The 19,765-nt window shown below is 53.2% G+C and overlaps 1 protein-coding gene across 1 annotated transcript in view; it reads left to right on the forward strand.

Moving 5' to 3' along the window:
* Window positions 1-3,860: 3,860 nt before the first annotated feature.
* RADIL (Rap associating with DIL domain) overlaps window positions 3,861-19,765 on the forward strand; it is an 88,126-nt gene continuing 72,221 nt past the window's right edge. The window contains exons 1-2 of the mRNA XM_032591581.1: window positions 3,861-4,091; window positions 4,757-4,826. Coding sequence (XP_032447472.1) covers window positions 4,070-4,091; window positions 4,757-4,826 — 92 coding nt within the window. The 5' untranslated portion in view covers window positions 3,861-4,069. The remainder of the gene's footprint in view (window positions 4,092-4,756; window positions 4,827-19,765) is intronic.

Here is a 19,765-nt window from a genome sequence, read left to right on the forward strand (position 1 = left end):
TCTCTCCCCAAAACCAGTATGCTTCTGACCGTCGGATGCTCAGGTGGGCAGGCATATGTCTGGAGGCTTCTAGAATAGGCACAGGTCCTGGGGGAGGGGCAGCCTGCTGGAGCAGGCCAGGAGCAGGAGAGAGACCCCAGGAGCCACAGGAGGAGGGAGCTCATTCCACGCAGCTAGCTGTGGTCAGCCCCGGTGTGCCCGGCGCACCACCTGCGGTTGCCAGGAACCAGGCGATGTCAGGTTTCCTTTTGGATGTGGCCGAGTGGAGCGGAGCTAAGTTTGGTGCTCGGCTGCAGCAACTGTCTTTGACATGGATTTCTAGAACGATCCGTGGACTGTCCTCCCCTCTGCTGATTTAATCCCTGCGTTTCTCTTCTTTACCCCCGGCTGCGGCTGACTGGGCCCGGGCTCTGTCCCGGTCCTGTGCCGGCGGCTGAGGATAAGGCCGTAAGCCAAGGTACCGGCTCTCTCCCCTTATGGGACTTAGGGTCTCACAGGGAACACAGACGTGGGCTGTCCCAATACCGAGCCAGGAGATGAACCACAACGGTGGTTAAGTGCCGTGAACGCGGGGAGCGGGTAACGTGCCTTGGGTCTGCGAGCCGTTCAGGAGGAAGAATGAGCGGAACGCGGGGGTCGATTGGATGTGAGGGGGGAGATAGAGAAGGTTGGTGACCAGTTTCCCGGCTGGAAAACTGACCACGTGGGTGCCTGGTGAAAAGGGGACGTGGGGCAGGTGGTGTACATTCCTTTGGTGGGAACTTTTTTTTTTTAATTAAAAGAAAAAATTAAGTTTATTTATTTTTGAGAGAGACAGAAACAGTATGGGGGGGGGGAAGGGCAGCTAGAGAGGTAGAGAGAGAATCCTAAGCAGGCTACGCGGTGCCCGCTCAGAGCCTGATGTGGGGCTTGAACCCGAGAGGCCGCGAGATCATGACCTGAGCCGAAATCAAGAATCAGTCGCTTAACCGACTGAGCCACCCAGGCGCCCCTGGTGGGTACCTTTCTTTGAATTGCTCTGGTTCTCAAGCTGTTTTCTGCGGAGGCCTGGAGGTACCCAGAGGACCACGGGGGGTGGGGGTGTGAATGACCGTGGGTTCCCCCCATCCTTGCCTCAGTCAGGAAACCCCATCTTTTTGTGTTTGTTTTTGATAGCTTGGATGTAGGTCCACGTGTAAGATTCCTGCACACAGTCTTTACTTAAATAAAGGTTGTAGAAGGTGGTGGAAGGGCTCTGGCATGGTAGAAAGAGAAAAGCAGAAATATTTGTTGGAAGTTCAGCACATTTTTTTTAGGCGGGGGAAGGGTTCATTTTCTTCTGTTAAAGTCAAGTTGAAATTCTCTGTGATATTTTAGTAAAAAAATGTGGTTGATGCTCGCTCCTTCCTCGCCCTCGACCTCCATACTAGCCCATTCTCCTTCTATCCCTTCCTCCGCCCACGCCCTCCATCCCATCTCTACTCATTCTCCTACCCATTGGCCTATGTTGTGTCTGTTTGGAGATCTAGAAAGATCTTCACTGATGGTTCTTTTGGGTAATGAGTCAAGTTATTTATTTATTTTTACCTTTAAGGTTTTTAGTATAACTTCTTTTTTGCTGTTGTTTATTTATTTGAGAGAGAGGGTAAGCGGTAGAGGGAGAGAAAGAATCTAAAGCAGACTCCGTGCCCAGTGCGGAGCCCGATTGGGGGCTCAATCTCACGACCCCGAGATGGTGACCTGAGTCGAAGCCAAGAGTCGGATGCTTAACTGACTGAGCCACCCAAGGTGCCCCGACTTAACTTTTTTTTTTTTAATTTAAATCTAAGTTAATATATAGTGTAATAAGATTTCAGGAATAGAATTTAATGATGTGTCACTTACATACAACCCCCGGTGCTGATTCCAACAAGTGCCCTCCTTGATGTCCCTTGCCCATTTAGCCCATCCCCCACCCCTCTCCCCTCCAGCAACCCTCAGTTTGTTCTCTGTATTTAAGAGTCTCTTGTGGTTTGTCCCCCTCCCTGTGTTTATCTTATTTTTCCTTCCCTTGCCCTGTGTTCCTCTGTTTTGTTTCTTAAATTCCACATGTGAGTGAAATCGCGCATGTGTCTTTGTCTATTTCGCTAAACATAATACATACACTCTAGTTCCATCCACGTTGTTGCAAATGGTAAGATTTCAATCTTTTGGATCTCCGGGTAATGTTCCTGTGTACTTACCACCTTTTCTTTATCCATTTGTCAGTCGATGGACATCCAACTTAACTTCTTTATAATGACAAATGGACTCCGAGCCACTTGCTTTTTTGTGGGGACAGGGAGGGCAGAGGTTTTACATAAGGTATTCTCACTCAAGAAATTCACTCGAGAAAAAAGTGAAAGGACCCATCCACACACGCCCCCCCCCCCCCCCCCCCCCCCCGCCGCCAAACCACAACCATCATTGACTGCCCCTTTCTAGATGGAGCTCCCACGTCCCCGTCGACAAGGGACTCGGGTCAGTGTCTGTGCGTTTACAGGTCTGTCTTCACATATGCAGATAATACAGCCCTGCTGTTCTCCACTCGCTCCCCACCCCAACACCTGCCGGCATGCCTTGGAGATGTATGCGCCTAGTTGCAGATGGTTCTATTTTCAAACCGCTCTGACGGATAATTTGGCATAAAGAATTAATAATAGGAGATTGGAATAGTGGAGAATTGGTTAACCAGCGTCCGTGACAAATCCAGAGAAGCCAGGAGCGGCAGATACAAGGGACAACTATGGACCTGTCCCTCCGTCCAGGGCAGACCTCCCACCTCATTGGAAAGGGTCTGGTCTTTTTTTTTTTTTTTAATGTTTATTTGTTTTTGAGAGAGAGAGAGAGAGAGTGAGCGAGAGCACAGGAAGAGGAAGGGCAGAGAGAAAGAGGGAGACACAGAATCCGAAGCAGGCTCTGGGTTCTGAGCTATCAGCACAGAGCTCGACGCAGGGCTTGAACTCACGAACCATGAGATCATGACCTGAGCTGAAGTCGCTTAACCAACTGAGCCACCCAGGCGCCCCAAAAAGGGTCCGGTCTTTGCGCACGGGATGGCAGAGAAGCTCCCGAGGGGCCTGTGGGTGCGGCTTGCTGGAAATCAGCCCTCTGGGGTGCCGGGGGAGGCCAGCCACGGGAGGTACCGAGCTTCAGCACTTGCTCCGTGCCGGGGAAGCTGCTGTTTGCTGGGTGCTCCTGGAACCAGCAGCTAGAGAGGCCCCTGCAGGAACCTAGAGCGTTTCGGTGCGGTTCAGTCGTGCAGACGGCTGCTCAGGGTGAAGGTCAGACTGCTGGACGGGAGTCCCTGACGGGGGAGGGGGCCCCGTGTGCAGGTGTGTGGGGCTGAAGACAGGGTGCGGGGAGCAGCCCCCTGGCCTGGGCCACGGGCCTGCAGCATCCGGGACCTGCCGCTGTACCGCCGGCACCCAGGTCAACACCTGGAGAACAGCTGAGGCCAAGTGCTGGAGAAAGCCGTGCCCCGCCAGGCAGCTCGCCCTGGGGAAACAGCCTGGCCTAGCAGTGGAGAGAAAAGCCTGCTCCCCAGGGAATGTGGTGGGAGGACCGCAGGGGTCCGGAAGGAAGAGCCTTTCCTCCTGCGAAGCGTCTTCACTGCACTCCCCGACAAAGCCCAACATCGTGCCTGCGGCCGGGGAAGAACGGACTCAGTCGGGCTCCCTTGTCTCCGTTATCTCGGAGCAGGCAGAAAGTGGGGGTTTGGAGCTGAGAGGCAGGAAGTTGATAACCAACCAGTCCCCCTTCCCCTCCTGGCAGACATTTGGGTACCTTCTGGCTCTTCCTGTGTGGTCCGTGCCGTGATGAATGTCCTTTCTGAGCCGTGTGCACGTACCAAACAGCGTTTCTCGGGTTTTTCCACGACAGCCCATGGCCCTTCTGGGGAGCCTTAGGGCACAGGCTTTCTCTGGGGTCAGCCTTCCTGTGGCACGGAAGGGAGCAACCCCCCTCAGGCTGTGCCCTCGGCTCTCTCCCAGGTTGAACCTTCGGGAGCTGGGCCCCTGGGCCTCGCATATGCGTTGGCTGGTCTGGATCATGGCCTCTGTGGGCACCGTCTATGTCTTCTTCTTCCATGAGCGGTAAGCCAGGGCTGGGGGGGCGGGGGCGGGGGTGGGAGTGGGAGCCCAGGGGAGGCGGGGCCTCCTCTCTGCTCCTGGGGAGATGAGAGCCCCCAAGATGACTCCGAAGCGTGACGGCACTGCTCTGCCTGACATCCTGGGGCTCGGGCCCGTGGATGGCCCCAAGGCCACAGCCTGTAGGCTCAATCTGAAGAGGTTTTTGAAAAGGCCCTGTGGGTCACGTGTTGCCCACCTTCCCTAAACCGGGTTAGCAGGTGACGGGGACTCCCTTTACTTCCGTCCTGTTGTCGGGTGAGGAAAGAAACAGAGAAGCAAAAGGGAACAGTTGACTTCCTGGCACGCAGGTGTCAGTCGATGTGGCCACTCGGGTGGATGGAAGGCGGCTGCTTGGGCCCAGCGGGAGGAGGTGCTCAGATGACATGGTAATGACCGTCCGGGCTGGAGCGTGCCACACTCAGCATTGGCAATCCTGGCCTGTCCTCGCGAGGGCGGAAACCAGGACCACCCAGTTCCGCCAGCACCTGCTGCGTGGAGCTGGGTGGCATCTGAGCCGAGGAGTGCTGGGCAGAGGGTGGAGTCCTCCTCACTCGGTCAGGGGTCCCCTCCTACCCAGCACGGGGAGCCTTACGCTGTCCCGAGGCCCAGATGGCTTGTCTTCCCGCCAGGTACAAGCTCGTGGAGCTGCTCTGCTATGTTATCATGGGCTTCTTCCCCGCCCTGGTCATCCTCTCAATGGTAAGTACCACCCACCCGGCCTGGGGGCTGCCGGCTGGCCGGAGGGACCCGGGGTGACTCGGGGTTGTCCAGTCGGAGCCCCTCCTCTGGCACACGGGCAGAGTGAGGTCTAGAGGGGTCGTAGAGCATGCGGCTTAATCCTGGGGGGGGGCTCGACTCCTCGGCTCTGCAGCACCGACTCTGCCCAACCTCCAGTGAGCTGTGACCCTCCACGCTTCAGCCCTGCTGTGTGTTTAAGGATTAAATCCCACGGAGAGGGGGGCGCCTGGGTGGCGCAGTCGGTTAAGCGTCCGACTTCAGCCAGGTCACGATCTCGCGGTCCGTGAGTTCGAGCCCCGCGTCGGGCTCTGGGCTGATGGCTCAGAGCCTGGAGCCTGTTTCCGATTCTGTGTCTCCCTCTCTCTGCCCCTCCCCCGTTCATGCTCTGTCTCTCTCTGTCCCAAAAATAAATAAACGTTGAAAAAAAAATTTTAAAAAAATAAATCCCACGGAGAGGGATTAGAATGGTGCGTGGGACGTAGTACCCAGTTGCTAAATTCAATCTGTATAGGGGCGCCTGGGTGGCGCAGTCGGTTAAGCGTCCGACTTCAGCCAGGTCACGATCTCGCGGTCTGTGAGTTCGAGCCCCGCGTCAGGCTCTGGGCTGATGGCTCGGAGCCTGGAGCCTGTTTCCGATTCTGTGTCTCCTTCTCTCTCTGCCCCTCCCCCGTTCATGCTCTGTCTCTCTCTGTCCCAAAAATAAATAAACGTTGAAAAAAAAAAATTTAAATTCAATCTGTATAATAACATCCCTGGGCACGGAGGCAGAGCCGAGGCTCAGGACTTAATGATTACCCCCTTTGGTGTTGCCACATCCTAAGCTCCCAAACCAAGCCCAGAAAGGGCAACCAGGTTCCCTCACTGCACACTTTCTGAGCCCATATGGAGCGCGGGAGGCGTACCCACAGGATTCAGCGTCCTTGCCCCGGGCGTCACTGGAGATGGACACCGAGAGGGGAGGCAGCCGGCAGCGCTTTTGTGGCCCCTGAGTGGCCAGGCCAGGGTGTACCCCCATAACCTCAGACTGTGGGGCGTAGGATCTCCGGGTAGCTTTGCCCAGCCTGTGAGGGGCAGAGCCTTGCAGGGAGAGGACTGAGGCCCCCGCCCAGGAAGAGAAGAAGCTGGGTGGCCGTGCGTGGACCCTGTCTCCTCCCTGACCCTCGGTTGCCCCATCTGTGAGGTGGGCACGGTAAATTCAGACTGCCTGGTACCCTCCCTAGGCCAAGTAACAGTTTATTATTTTTATACTGTTATTGTTGGTTGATGTCAAAAGGATATTCAGTGAAATCTCACAGGTTTGTTTGTTTTTTAAGTTGTATGGGTTTTATCCTAAGCGTTATGGTTAGGAAGGTCTTCCTTTCCCCAAGTTTAGGGATAACAGTCACCCGTATTTTCTCCTGTTTCTTTTGTGGTTTAACCTTTAATAGGTAACTTTTCTTCTAACTCTTGTTTCCCCTGTACGTGGTGATTCCTCCCCGAATACTTAGCCAGTGATGTCCATTATCTGCCGTTGAAAACCGCTGTGTGAAACTGTTAAATTCATGCATATATGTGCGTCTGCTTCCGAGATTTCAATTCTGTTTCATCAAGGGGAATGTCTCTATCCTGGCACCAGACCATTTTACTTAGTGTAGCTTAATTGCGTTTTAATCCGTGGCCCCATTAGTCCTCCTGCTCAGCATTTTCCCGATGATTTGTATTTATTCTTACAGGTTGCTTTTTCCCCCCTCCAAGTTTATTTTCATTTAAGTACATATATTTAAGTTATCTATTAAATATTAAATTATGTAATTCATATTAAATATTTTTAAGTTTCTAAAGTCAAATTATTTAAATTGCTTTTTAAATTTAAAAAAAGTTTATGAAGTGTATTAAATTAAATATTACACTATATAATTTATATTAAATAAATATTTTTAAAGTTTTAAAAATCTTAAACGTACTTTAAATGTATTCTTAAATTTTTAAAAATCTTATGAAGTATATTAAGTATTACACTGTGTATTTTATATTAAATATTTTAAAATAAAAAAAATTTAATATTTAAACTTATTTAAAAAATTTTATGAATTAGGGGTGACTGGGTGGCTCAGTCCGACTCTTGATTTAGGCTCGGGTCATGATCTCATGGTTTGTGAGTTTGAGCCCTGCATCTGAGACTGTCAGCACAGAGCCTGCGTGGGATTCTCTCTTCTCCCTCTGTCTGCTGTTCCCCTGCTCATGCTCTCTCTCTCTCAAAATAAATAAAAGTTAAAAAAAAGTATGAATTATATTAAACTAAATATTACACTGTATAATTTATGTTACCAAAAAAGTTTTTGAATTAAAGAAATTTAAATTTATGTTTAAAAAATGGGTGATGGGCATTGAGGAGGGCACGTGTCGGGATGAGCATTGGGTGTTTGTTGTATGTAAGCAATGAATCGTGAGAATCTATTCCTGAAGCCAAGAGCGTGCTGTATACACTGTATGTCAGCTAACTTGACAATGAATTATATTAAAAAAATAAAAAAAATTTAAATTTACTTTTTAAAATTTTTTTAAATTTATGAAGTATATTAAACATTACATTTTTATAATTTCTATGAAATGTCTTTTAATTTAAAGCTACTCAATTTCTTTCAAAATTTTAATGAATTTTATTAGATTGCATTGTATAATTTATACTCAATAAGCATTTTCAAAATCAAAACGTTAAAAAATTGTATTTGAATTTATTTTCAAATTCTTACAAATTTTATGAAATATATTAAATATTACATGATATAACGTATATTAAATACATATTTTCAAAATTTTAAAGACTCATTTAAACTTATTAAAAGTGTTTTGAATTTTACGAATGACGTGGGATAAATATTCAATTATACGGTATCCATCAACTTATGTATTGCATATTTAAGTACATGTATACTTGCATACATTTAAGTACTTATATACTTGTATATGGTGAGCATATGTTTAAACACATAGTCACTGCAAAAAATGAGTCTGAAAGTATGTGGACGAGCCAAGCCGCCTTCTGCCTTCTCCCAATATCCCGCCCCAGCTGCAACCCCCATTCTGGTTGCTGTGTGTCCCTTCTATTTATTTACGTGCAAGTCCACGTGGCTTTGCAGACACGCTGACTTGGCTTTTCTTCTAAAAAGACGAGGTGACACGAAATGTGCTGCTCTGCAGTGTGCTTTGCTCGCTTACCACGTGTCGTGGGCGTGTTTCCATGACCGCCGTATAGAGGGACACCCGCCTCATGAGGACGTTGTGAAGGTGGCGTCAGATAACCCACCGAGGCCGTTCCGGCGGTGCCCGGCACGTGGCAAGTACTGGGAGGCACCACACTCTCGAGGACTGAGCACATACGTTGGCGGATGCTCCGCAGCGGCTGAAAAGAACGGAGATGGCTCCCGCTGTGGGAACGCAGACCGATCCCCAGCAGAGGAGTGAATCCAGCATGGAGTCACAGCATGGTGGGGATGGCGTGAGCCCGTTTATCTGGAATGATCGAGAAAGATCCGTTCCTGTGCATAGTACATACGTATGAAGTGCGTGTTGCGTATTGCACGCGGAGAGAACGTTTCTGGAAGGATACCGTAAAGCACTGTTAACAGCGGTAGCCTGTAATGCGTGTAAAAGTGGACCCAGGGGCATGGGGGGGTGGCGTGGCAAGTTCTCACGCGGTCTCTGCTGTTCCTTTAACCACGAACGACTCCCTTGTTAATAGTGCTCATCTCTGAAGGCTGGGACTACTACTTTCTTTTTCAGTTTATTTATTTTGAGAGAGCGAGAGAGAGAGCACGCGCACTAGTGGGGGAGGGGCGGAGAGAGACAGAGGGAGACAGAATCCCAAGCAGGCCCCGTGCTGTCCGTGCAGAGCCCGGCACGGGGCTCGATCCCATGGACCGTGAGATTATGACCCGAGCCGAAATCAAGAGTCAGACGCTTAACCCACTAAGCCGCCCAGGTGCCCTCACTACTTTTCTCTTCGTAGTTTTGGTTTGGTTTCTCTAAAATGTTTCACCGTGGACATGTATTACTTTTAAAAAAATTGTGATAAAATATGCATAAAGTTTATGATTTTAGCCGTCTTAAGTATACAGTTCAGTGGCGTTAAGCACATTCACATTATTGTGGATCTGTCGCCACCGTCCATGTCCAGAACCTTCTCATCTTCCCTAACTGAACCTCTGTCCCCGTTAGACACTGACTCCCTGTTCCTCCTCCCCCAGCCCCTGGTCACCTCCATTCTACTTCTTGCCTCCGTGCATTTGATGAAGTCCTGGGACCTTATATGCGTGGCATCCTGCAGTGTTCGTCCTTCTGTGTCTGGCTTATGCCACTCAGCATCACGTCCCCCAGGTTCATCCATGTGGTAGCAGCTGTCAGAGTTTCCTTCCTTGTTAGCTCGGGGTGATATAGTCCATTGTGTGAACTGACAAGAACAGTGGTTCATTTATCCATTCATCCGTGGATGGACGTGCGGTTGCTTCCACGCTTTGCCTGTTGTGAACCTGGCTGTACACGTATCTGTTCAAGTCCTTGCCTTCACTTCTCTTGGGTGTATACCCAGATGTGTTAATTTTTAGAAAAGATAGACGGTAGAATATTCTTTGGGATTTTGATAGAACCGAGTGTCATTTGAGAATTAATCTGGGGGGAATTGACAGCACATGTGGGGACACCTTCCCGGGAATCTGGGGAGGCTCACCATGCACGTCTCTTTTCGTTGGGTGGGAGGGGGGATGGTGGGGTGCTCCCGGCCCTGCTGCCTGCTCTTCTGACCTGCGCCCCACCCTTGTTCTTGCCGACAGCCCAACACCGAGGGCATTTGGGAGCTGATGACCGGCGGGGTCTTCTACTGCTTGGGCATGGTGTTCTTCAAGAGTGACGGGAGGATCCCCTTTGCCCACGCCATCTGGCATCTCTTTGTGGCACTTGGTGCTGGCACCCACTACTATGCCATCTGGAGGTACCTCTATCTGCCCAGCACCCTGCAGACCAAGGTGTCCAAATGAGGTGGCCCAGACTGCACAGGGCAGAGCATCATGGGAAGTGTTTCTGTGAACGGTGGTCCAGAGCACAGCGCCCAGGCCCGTCTGCGTGTCCACGGGCAGAGCTTTTGATGGGTCTGAGGCTACTTCTGGTTGGTAACAGCCAGAACGTCCTTAGGGTCCCAGGTGAGAAAGAACACATTTAGTCATATTTACAGAGGAGAAGTTAACCCTGTAACGTGTTTCTATTCTAGGCAAGCGTTTCCTAATACAGACAACATTAATGTCTTCAGAAAAGGGAGCAGACATTGTCCTGGCAAACTGGGGGGGACCCTGGGCCAATATGTGCTCCTTAAGGTCCTCAGAAATCTGTTAGGGAGTCAGTGGGTTGTTTGTACCCGGCCGGCCAGGGCCTCCTCTGCTACCAAAGTCCTGGCTGGGGAATCGCGCCCTGTTCAGGGAGTCACCCAGCTTTAGATCAGGGATGGTGAATACCTGTGACCACAGCAGACATTACCAATCAACTGCAGCATGGTGCGGCATCAGAATTCTCCTCCAGGCGGTGCTCAGGGCAGCTCAGCACTCATGATGGCGCCTCTTAGCCTTTCTTGCCTGGCGTGCTCTGCACTGGGGTGGCGGCCAGACCAGTTAAATGTCTGTCTCCAGGCGGGGGAGCGTGCTTGCCTCCTGCACTCCTTCTCCCTTGTCCCTTTCGGGGAAGCCCCTGGAGTGGGCGGTCTGGGGGCAGTAAGGGGAAACTAAGGCAGGCAACCTGAGCATACCTGACCTTGTGCTCCACTGTAGCTGGTTCTCGGTGCAGAGACCCTCAGGGCAGACGTTCTCTTCTTATGCTGACAAACCCAGAGAAGTTATCAGCCATTCGTTGGTTGGGGGCGGGGGGGGGGGGGGGTGCGGCGGGCCTGGAACTTGCTGGCCTGCTCCACGTTTAGGGCTCGTGATGCCAACATTCGGTGATTCTTGCTTGTTGCCAATCAGTGACCCTGAGAGGCTCCTCCCATGAGCGCCAGAGGGAAGGTTCCATAGGGATCTGGGCAGAGTGTCTCCGGTGTTGGGATACTCCCACCTCTGAAGCCCCCAGCAGCCCAATGTCAAGGCCTCCAGGGACCTGTCCTCACAGCCTCCTCCAGGGGCTGGGCTGGCCGCTCTGACCTGGCGCGTGGACATTTACTCGGGAGGGGATCCAGGCCCAGCCCCCGATCTGAATGGGAATCTCAGAATCTCTGGATCAAACCTGTCTCAAGGTAGACAGGCCTCAGTCTGCGACTCCCAACCAGAGTTGGGTGGGCAAAAAGACAGGATGCCTTATGCTTCGTTCTAGTACATTCCAGGATACTTCAGGGTCCCAGCATCTGGAATCCCCGTGTACCGAAGCCAGTTTTAAATCATCCAACACATTCCTGAGATAGGCGGGTTCTGAGCCAGCAGATGCTTTGGGGATTTTTTTCCTCTCGGGCCTGCGCGTGGGCGTGTGCGGGTGTGCACACACGCGTGCATGTCTGTGTGTCTCCGCTGGCACTCCCAGCCTCTGGAAGCTGCCTTCATCTGGTCTGCTCGCCATCAGTTGGGGTCAGGAGGTTGGGGATGAGGAGAGGAAGCTTCGTGGGGGCGGGGCCCTGGGGAGGCGCTCTTCCCTGAATGGGGGCAGGGACGCAGTGCTGTGATCTCTGGCTGGGCCTGAGGCAGGGGGAGGGGCTCGCCTTAGCTCTGGGAAGCCCATCAGGAAACCTCCCAAAGCAAGGCCCCAGCCCCGTGCCGAGCTGAAAGTCCTGTCACAGCCAAAGCCCCGTTACGGGACCAGGCCTGGGTGCCTGGGACCTGGGACCTCAGTGGCTCTGCAGCTGAGCTCTTTATGTGATACCTTCATTTCCTGCCGCCTCCTCCTGCCGTTTTGGTCTTGCATCATTTTCCCCCCCGAGGCAGCCTGCCCCTTCGTGCCCCACACCTTTTGAGGCGCGGGTTCACCCCTCCATCCACCCGTCTCATCCCCACTCCTCCTTCAAAGCCCTGCTCGGGCATCAGTATCGAGGGACTTCCGGCCTTCCTCTGACTTGGGGGGCTCCCGCCTGCTTCCCAACACCCCCCGTGCTCACCTGCACCACAGCTTTGATCTCTGTCCTTTGTCACCCTGGTCCTTGCACCTGCTCCCCGACCCAGGAGCTCTTTGAGAGAGGCACTGTGTCCTGCTGGGTCTGACATCAAATGTGGCATCTTCTGTTAGTAAGGGCTTGGGCCAGTTCCTTAACCTCTCTGTGCCTCAGTGTCCTCAGCTATAAAATGGGTATAGTAAGGCGGCACTTTGCAGCGTTGCTTGAAGGTTCAGTAGGATAACGAGTTAAACTCCCAGCCTCGTATCCTCATAGCTCTCTTAGTGGTCCACGTGAGCACCAACCTCTGATAATGAAGGTGACCCCCTTCTAGGCGTGTCAGCGGTACTAGCCAGAGGAATGAATCACTAATGGTGGAATTTCAGACTGTGGACAGGCTGGTGAGGACACCGCTCTGTAGGGCCTTGACCACATTCCTTCCCCTTATTCCACTTCAGGGTGTTTCCTGTGAACCCTTTCTCTCCCTCAGCATCGTTGTGAAAGTGAGTTTCCCAGCATTCCATTTCATCTAAGCCCAGACCCTGGACCTCTTCCAAAATGTGTCACAAACAGTGCAGGAAAGGACAAGAATGTTGCTCAGGCCATCCCCTCCTGTGGGTAAGCATTCTAGTCTGTGCATTGGACATGCAGGGGTGGAGAGGGCGGGACACTGGGAATTCAGAAGCCAGCCCCCTCTTCCTGGCCACCTTTGAGGCTGTCGTATGCCAGGACGACCCAGCAAAGTGACCATCATGCCCCAAGGAGCCAGGGAGGCGGTTTGCAGACCTCTTTGACGTTCTGGGTGCTTCAGCAGCTGTTCCTGAGTTAGGTGGACACTCTGGGGTGGGTGAGGGGTGGGAGCCGGTGAGCAGGGAGGGATGAAGGCCGGTTGGGGAGGCTCCCGCCGCTTGGCCGGGCTGGGGGACAGGCCTGGAGGTGACAGCCTGCTGACTGAGTCCACTGGCGGTCGTCTGGGCAAGCCAGAGCAGGTGCGCTTGCTGGTGAGGCCTGCCTGCCAGCCGGTGGGACCCCCCTGATGGGTCCTGGGCAGAACTTGCCGAGGGTAGTCCCCGGGGCCAGCGGTCTCTCGGGCCAGGGGTCTTTAAGTCAACGCCACACACCAGACCTGCCTTTCTTGACTGGAAATTGCACGTGTGGTGGGAACAGGACGGAGCGTCCCTTCTCCCCGTCAGCATCGGGCTCAGGCTGGGAGCACCCTAGGAGGGCACCGGTCACCGGTGGGTGCGGGATGGGAGTCCCAAGTGGGTCTAGACTGACGGTGGGGGTGGAGGCCCCGCACAGCGGGGTGACGTAGAGGGCTTCCCCAGAACGTGGGATTCCTGGGTTTTCTGGGGTTATCCGCACACCAAGCTCTCTTTTCCATTTCGTCTGCAAAAGCTGAAGCGCTGGGAATGTTTTCCCAGCTCAGGCCTCCTTTGGGAAGCAGGGGCGGGGACAGCTCAGGGGCTAAGAGGGGCAGGGAGAGCTCAGAGGTCTGAGAAGTGAGTCTAGTGACTTAGAAAGGCACCGCCTACCGTGCAACCCGATGCCGCAGGGGGTGCTCTGGGGACCTCATCGTGGGGTCCCGAAAGGATAGGTCCGGCAGCCGTTTCCACGTGAGCATGTGACAGCTGCACTCACAGGCGTGGTGCACAGCGGGTCTGAGGGGAAGGAGCAGGAAGCTGGGAGGCAGAGGCCTCCCCAGGTGGCACCCCTCTTGGGGGCCGGCCTTTGTGCTAGTGGCTTCATAGACGCTCTTCCATTGACTGACACAGTCCCCTCTGTGGGATGAAGCTCGATCTTACAGAGCAGGAAGCCAAAGCACAGAGAGGTTTGGCGGCTTCCCCAAGGGCACCCAGCATCTCACCAGCAGAGCAAAGCTTTGAAGCCAGGACTGTCTGACCTCCAAATGTCAGGGCCCTTGGCCAGATGTCCTATTTCCAAGGAAATGCACTACCCCCAAGTCTGGGCTGAGCATTTAAAAAAAAAAAATTGTGTTGATGTTTACTTAGTTTTGAGAGAGAGAGAGAGAGAGACAGTGCAAGTGGGGGAGAGGCAGAGAGAAAGGAAGGCAGAATCCGAAGCAGGCTCCAGGCTCTGAGCTGTCAGCACAGAGCCCGCTGCAGGGCTAGAACTCACGGACCATGAGATCATGACCTGAGCCGAAGTTGGACGCTCAACTGACTGAGCCACACAGGCGCCCCTGGGCTGAGCATTTTTAATGATTGAGAAAGCAAAACCAAGCACTAGTGTGTGTAGCATTTGCTGATTTCCCTGGTGTAAATGCTCCCATGGCCGATTTCCAGCTACCGCAGTGACACCACCGAAGATGCCTGGGGAGGGGATGAGCGTCTTTGACCCTCACAAGCCCGCCCAGCACGCCGCTGCCCCACCGCTTCCTGACTGTGCCCCCTCACGCACGGAGCCGGGCCGGCCCGGGATGCCAAGTTGTGAGAACAAACCAGCTCTGCAGGGTCCCCGTGTGGGGTCAGGCGTGGCATCGAGATGCTCGGAAACTCCCCCTCGGGAGTCTGGAACCCGGAGCCGGTGGGACCTGATCCAGGTCCGGCCCTACGCTGGCTGGCACCCAAGACTTTCAGCCACGTCCGGCATCTCACGTGCGGGATGGAGATTGCGGTCAGCACACGGAACCGCTTTCTCTTGTGAACCGGGGGGGCAAAGGCCATGCCCCTGCTGGAGGAAGTCAGAGCAGTGATCATGACCCCAGGGCTTGGCCAGGGAACCTCCACAGGGCTTGGCTGAACCACAGATCCAGCCCCCCCCCCCCCCCCCCACCACCCCGGGGACCGCTGAGCCAGTAGGTCAGGATGGCACTCTGGAGTCTGCACTCTTCCGGGTGGTCTGGACACTGTTTCTGGAAGCCCTGCTCTGGAGCCCATCCCCTTTGAGGCCGTGCCCTGCACGTTAGTGGTGGGGTCATAGAGTCAGTCTCCAGAGGACAGACACGTGTCCGGGGTGGGGGGCACCGAACCACTGCTCTTGCTTTGGGTTCTTTTTCACTTAGTTTCCCAGATTCGCGGTGTTAATGCCCCCCTCAGCAGCCTGTGTTTATGCACAGACCGTTCCTGAAATTGGGCTCTGTCACTGACGTTTCGTACGCTTTGTCCCAAGCCCTGTGATTTATGTCGTTTTTACAAGCACTCTAAGAGGTGGGTGTGAGCCCGTTTTACTGATTTGGAGACTAAGGCTCAGAGAGGTTAAGTAACTTGTCCAAGGGCACACAGCCAGTATGTGGCAGCCATGGGCTCTCCCCCACTCCACTGTCTGCTCCCTAAAACACTGGCAACTCCCAGCCTGCGGATAGGAGCACTTGAAATGGTCGTAGGCTCCGTGTTTCCGTTTCAGCCGGTTCACGTGCTCTGAACGGTTATTGCAAGGGTGTGAGGCTTCATTCAGTAGCCCCGTATTCAGGCCAGTGTGGGAGACACGGGCAGAAACTCCCACCCAGTCTTTCAAAGGACGCTCATTTGGGGGAGCGTGCAGCCATCTGGCTCCTAGTGGCCGGGTGGCTGGGAGGGGCCGCGCTGTGTCTCTCCCTAGCCTTACTCTGAGGACACTCTGGCCGGATGCCGGCGCTCACCGCAGCAGCCGGATTCCCTGCGAGGGCTCCGAGCCCCAGGCCCCGACGGGACACCTGCCCACGCACAGGTGGCTGGCAGGAAATGTGTGGATCCCAGACCCATCGGCCTTTCTGGTTGCCTTACTTGAGGTGAGATGAGCAAGTCTGGGAGCCCGAGCAACGCTGACCTTGAACATGAGCCAGAAGGGGTGGCACAGCTCGGTGTTGTCCCCGGAGAGTGAGGATGAGAGCGGGGCAGTGATACGCCCGGGGCACAGAGCCAGGTCGGGCTGGGGCCAGTGCCTTTCCGTCCCGTACTTTTCTTTTCTTCCCTGGGTCCCGCAGCCCATGCTCTGGGTAGAAGGCTGTGGCGAATCCTGAGCCGTCCGGTGACTGGATGTGCAGCCCTCTGCTGCCTCTCTCACAGCCTGGTGGCTCAGGCGGCGTGGCTCACCCTGGTCTGGCAGGGAGGAAGCACCAGCCCTCCCCCGTGGCCTTGCTTTCCGTGCGTGGATGTGAAGCTTCCCGCTTGCTGTGTGACTTTCGGCAGATTACTTGCCCTCTCTGGGCTTTCGTCTGGTCTGCTGTTAAAAAGAGCTGGTTGGTCCTACTCAGCTGATTGTAAGCTGCTGCCGGTCCGTTTCCAAACTGTGCACGTCAGGGATGAGCACAGAGCCCAAACTGGCGGGCTGGCTGGCTTGACTCCGCATGGCAGACCCTTCCCCAGATTGAGGAGAGGTCCCCTGGGGGAGCAGAGGGCTGTGGACCCAGCTCCTCCCGGGAGTAACACTGAGACCCTCCCTCTGTGCCCAGACGCCTCTGATAGATACCGCGCAGGGAAAATAAAGGGAACCCCCCGGGGGACGGAGAAACACCATACATCACGTAGAGAAGCTCTGTGCAGTCTGGTGTGGACACGGGTGGCTATTTACGCGTAAGTCCACTAAAATTAAATAAAAACAGAAATTCAGTGCCGCGGGGGTTCTAGCCACATTTGAAGTGCTTACTGAGTAGCCACGTCTGGCTAGTTGCTCCCAGCGCAGGTAAGGACAATCTTCATCATCCCAGAAGTTCCCGTTGGACAACACTAGTACATCAGTGGTTCTCAAACTTTTTGGAACCCCTTTGTGCCCTTAAAAATCGTTGAGGACACCAAAGAACCTGTGCTTATGGGCTATCTCTAATATTGACATTCATCACCCTTGAAGTTGAAAGGGACGATATTTGAAAATACCTATTCGCGTAAAGATAACCTCATTTCACATTAACCTAAGTAACATATTTTTCTACTCAAAGTAACTATTTTTTCCAAACAAAAGAGATTCGGGTCGAGGCGTGGCATTGTCTTACGTTCTTGCAAATTTCTTGAAATGTCTGGCTTAACAGAAGACAACTGGATTCTCGTGCTTGTTTTGACACGAGCTTGTGACCATTGCCTGTGATGTAGCCTCGGGAAACCTTTGCATGAAGGCGGCGGAGGGACAGATAAATAATGTAGCGGTAGTATGAGAACAGCTTGACCTCGGGCCTTGGGAGACTCTCCCCTTTGTGGTACAGTTGGTAACAAATGTTGCACACACCAACGCTCTCCCAGAGCTGGAGCTGGAGAGGTGGGCGGGACTGGGAGGCAGAGGGGTTGTGAGCAACCGTCAGGGACACCCGGTTGAGGGCAGGCCCTACATCTTTACCGATCATGCCCAGTGCCCAGCACGGCACATGGCACTTAGCAGGTGCTCGGTGCACATTTGTGGGGTGAGCGGGGTGAGCTCATTCTGTATCTCCTCCTTCTCTTCCGAGGTTGGGAAGGTGAGGCTGGGGAGCCTCCTGTAGGCGTCGGCCCTTCGCATCCAGGCTGCAGACCTGAGCTTGATATTTTTGGAGAGCTGGTTTAGCAGCTTCCACTGCCTGCGGCAGCATTCGCCTTTCTCGGTTCCATCCCCCTCTTTATCAGCGTAACAGGCCACATACACCCAGCTCTAGACATGTACACATTTTGTTCTTGTATCTTTCTTGTATGTTTCTCCCGGCAGCACCTGGCAGGAGGGAATTGCTGTTTCCTTATTACGTGGGGAGCCTGAGGCTGTTGGGAGAGGCCGCCTGACTTGCCCAAGGTCATCCGGTGGTGCAGGGCAGGGCTGGAACCCAAGTGATGGCCCTGGGGTGTCACACCCTCCTCCTTCCACTGGCTTGCTCCCTGTGAGCTGAGCTCTGGGGCAGCGGATGAAGGCCTCTCCTTGAGGTCCTCGTGAGGCCTCGTTCTCCTGTCTTTAGCAACGCCATCCCTTGGCTGCTCAGTTCCTGAGCTGAGTCCGTTTTACCTGAGCCCCGAGAGGCTTGAGGATGCTCCTGCATTCTCTGCTCCTGCCTTTGGGAACTGGCAAGGGCTGGGACTCTCTGCAGGGGGCACGGACACTGGAGCCCGAAGCCTCTCACAGGGCCTGGCAGCCAGTGAGCCCCCTGAGTTGTGGGACTGCTGTTCGTTACCGGGGCGCGGTGGGTGGTGGGTGGTGGGCGCAGCCCTGATTGCTTATCCCGGGTCTGCGTGGAGTCCCTGTGCCCATCCAACCTGCTGTCTCCTGACAGCCTTCTCTGTGCAAGCTGGCCTTGTGATGGGCTCTCGGGACCGGCCTGCGCCCTCGTAGTGGTGTTAGGAGGGGAGATGCATCACTCCGACTTCGGCCCGTATCAGGAGGGTCACCTGTGCGTCATGGGATCTGCCTGGCGTGAGTCAGCGGTCCTCCTCCGTTTATTCCCAGATATCCGTCTCCCAAACCTTTTTGATTACTACCCGTCAGGAGAAATGCATTCCAGTTTACACATCCGTCGCCGACGCAGCCCCAACCTGTGTATGAGCTACCTGCCCTGTCGGTCCTACCCCTTGTCATTGATTCAGGTTGCTGGTTGTAACCCACCAAGTGACTTTTACGCCGCAAGAGTGGGTCTGAACCGTCAGCTCTGGGAATCGTTCTGGGTGGTACTGTCCTGCAAAGCCGTGGGCATTGGTACTGGGTGCTTAGTGCCTGTTCTGCCGTGACTGGTGGGGATCGGCGCGGTGCCATACCTCGGGAACGTGCGTGCCCAAGGCCAGATGGGGACAGTTAAAGAGAAAGAAGTTAGGAGCCTCAGAGGATCTGGTAGCTCAGAACCCTGACCCCACTGAGAGGAATGCAAGACCAGATTTTTGGGTCTCTTATCCTGGTGATGATGGCCCCACGTTCTGGGGGGCCCTGGGGCTGGATGGGTCATAGAAATCTCCGGCGGGCTGAATGCGTGTCCGCCTTGATTCAGGCAGGGCTGGGGAGGGAGACAATGAATCTGTTTGAAACGTGAGGGGACCCAATTTTGCAAGGGCTGTTTTGCCTCCATAAGCAATTTCAAATTTCGGGCCCTGACCCCGCTGAATGAATCGCCCGCCAGTCCTGTTCACATTGCCGGGTTTCACTACGAATCTGTCCGCTTCTGCGCAGGAATGGTTCCTGTTGCTTGTTAAGGCCTTTCTTAGGGGGGCGGGGAGGGGGAAGCGGGAGCTCTGACTGTCTTTTACCCTCGTCTTTCTAGACCTAGAGTGGCATCTGTGGCATGACTTTTTTAAAATGTCCTGCTGGTATTGGACCCTCTCTGTGTTTGTGAAATTGCTATTTTGTATTAACACAACGTTTGATAAACATTTGTAGGAAGAGGAATAATCCTGTCTGTGAATGTTCTTGTTCCCAGTGGAGTAGAAAGAATTTAAAAAAAAATAAAAATTCAAGATGCCTCACTCTGGCCCAGTTGTCTTCTTACAAATAACATCTGTCCATTGTTTTTATAAAAGCAGTCTCTGTTCACTATAGAAAACTTGGAATATTTAGAAAAGCATGAAGTAAACTAAAAAGCTTGCATTAGCTGTCTGTTGCTGTAAAACAAATTATCCTAAAATATAGTGGCTTAAAACATCAATAATCATCAGCATCTCTCATGGCTACCCCTGGAAAAGACAGTCTTTTTCCATGGTCGGTAAGGTTCCAGCTGTGAAAACATCAAAAGCAAAGACATCTTTTGTTTTCTTTTTCATTATTTTTAATGTTTATTTTTTATTTTTCTTTTTAATTTTTTAAAAATGTTTACTTATTTTTGAGAGAGAGAGAGAGAGAGAGACAGAGTGCAAGCAGGGGAGGGGCAGAGAGAGAGGGAGACACAGAATTCAAAGGCTCTAGGCTCTGAGCTGTCAGCACAGATCCCGATGTA

The sequence above is a fragment of the Lynx canadensis genome, chromosome E3, assembly GCF_007474595.2.
Source record: "Lynx canadensis isolate LIC74 chromosome E3, mLynCan4.pri.v2, whole genome shotgun sequence".
Taxonomy (NCBI): Eukaryota; Metazoa; Chordata; class Mammalia; order Carnivora; family Felidae; genus Lynx; species Lynx canadensis.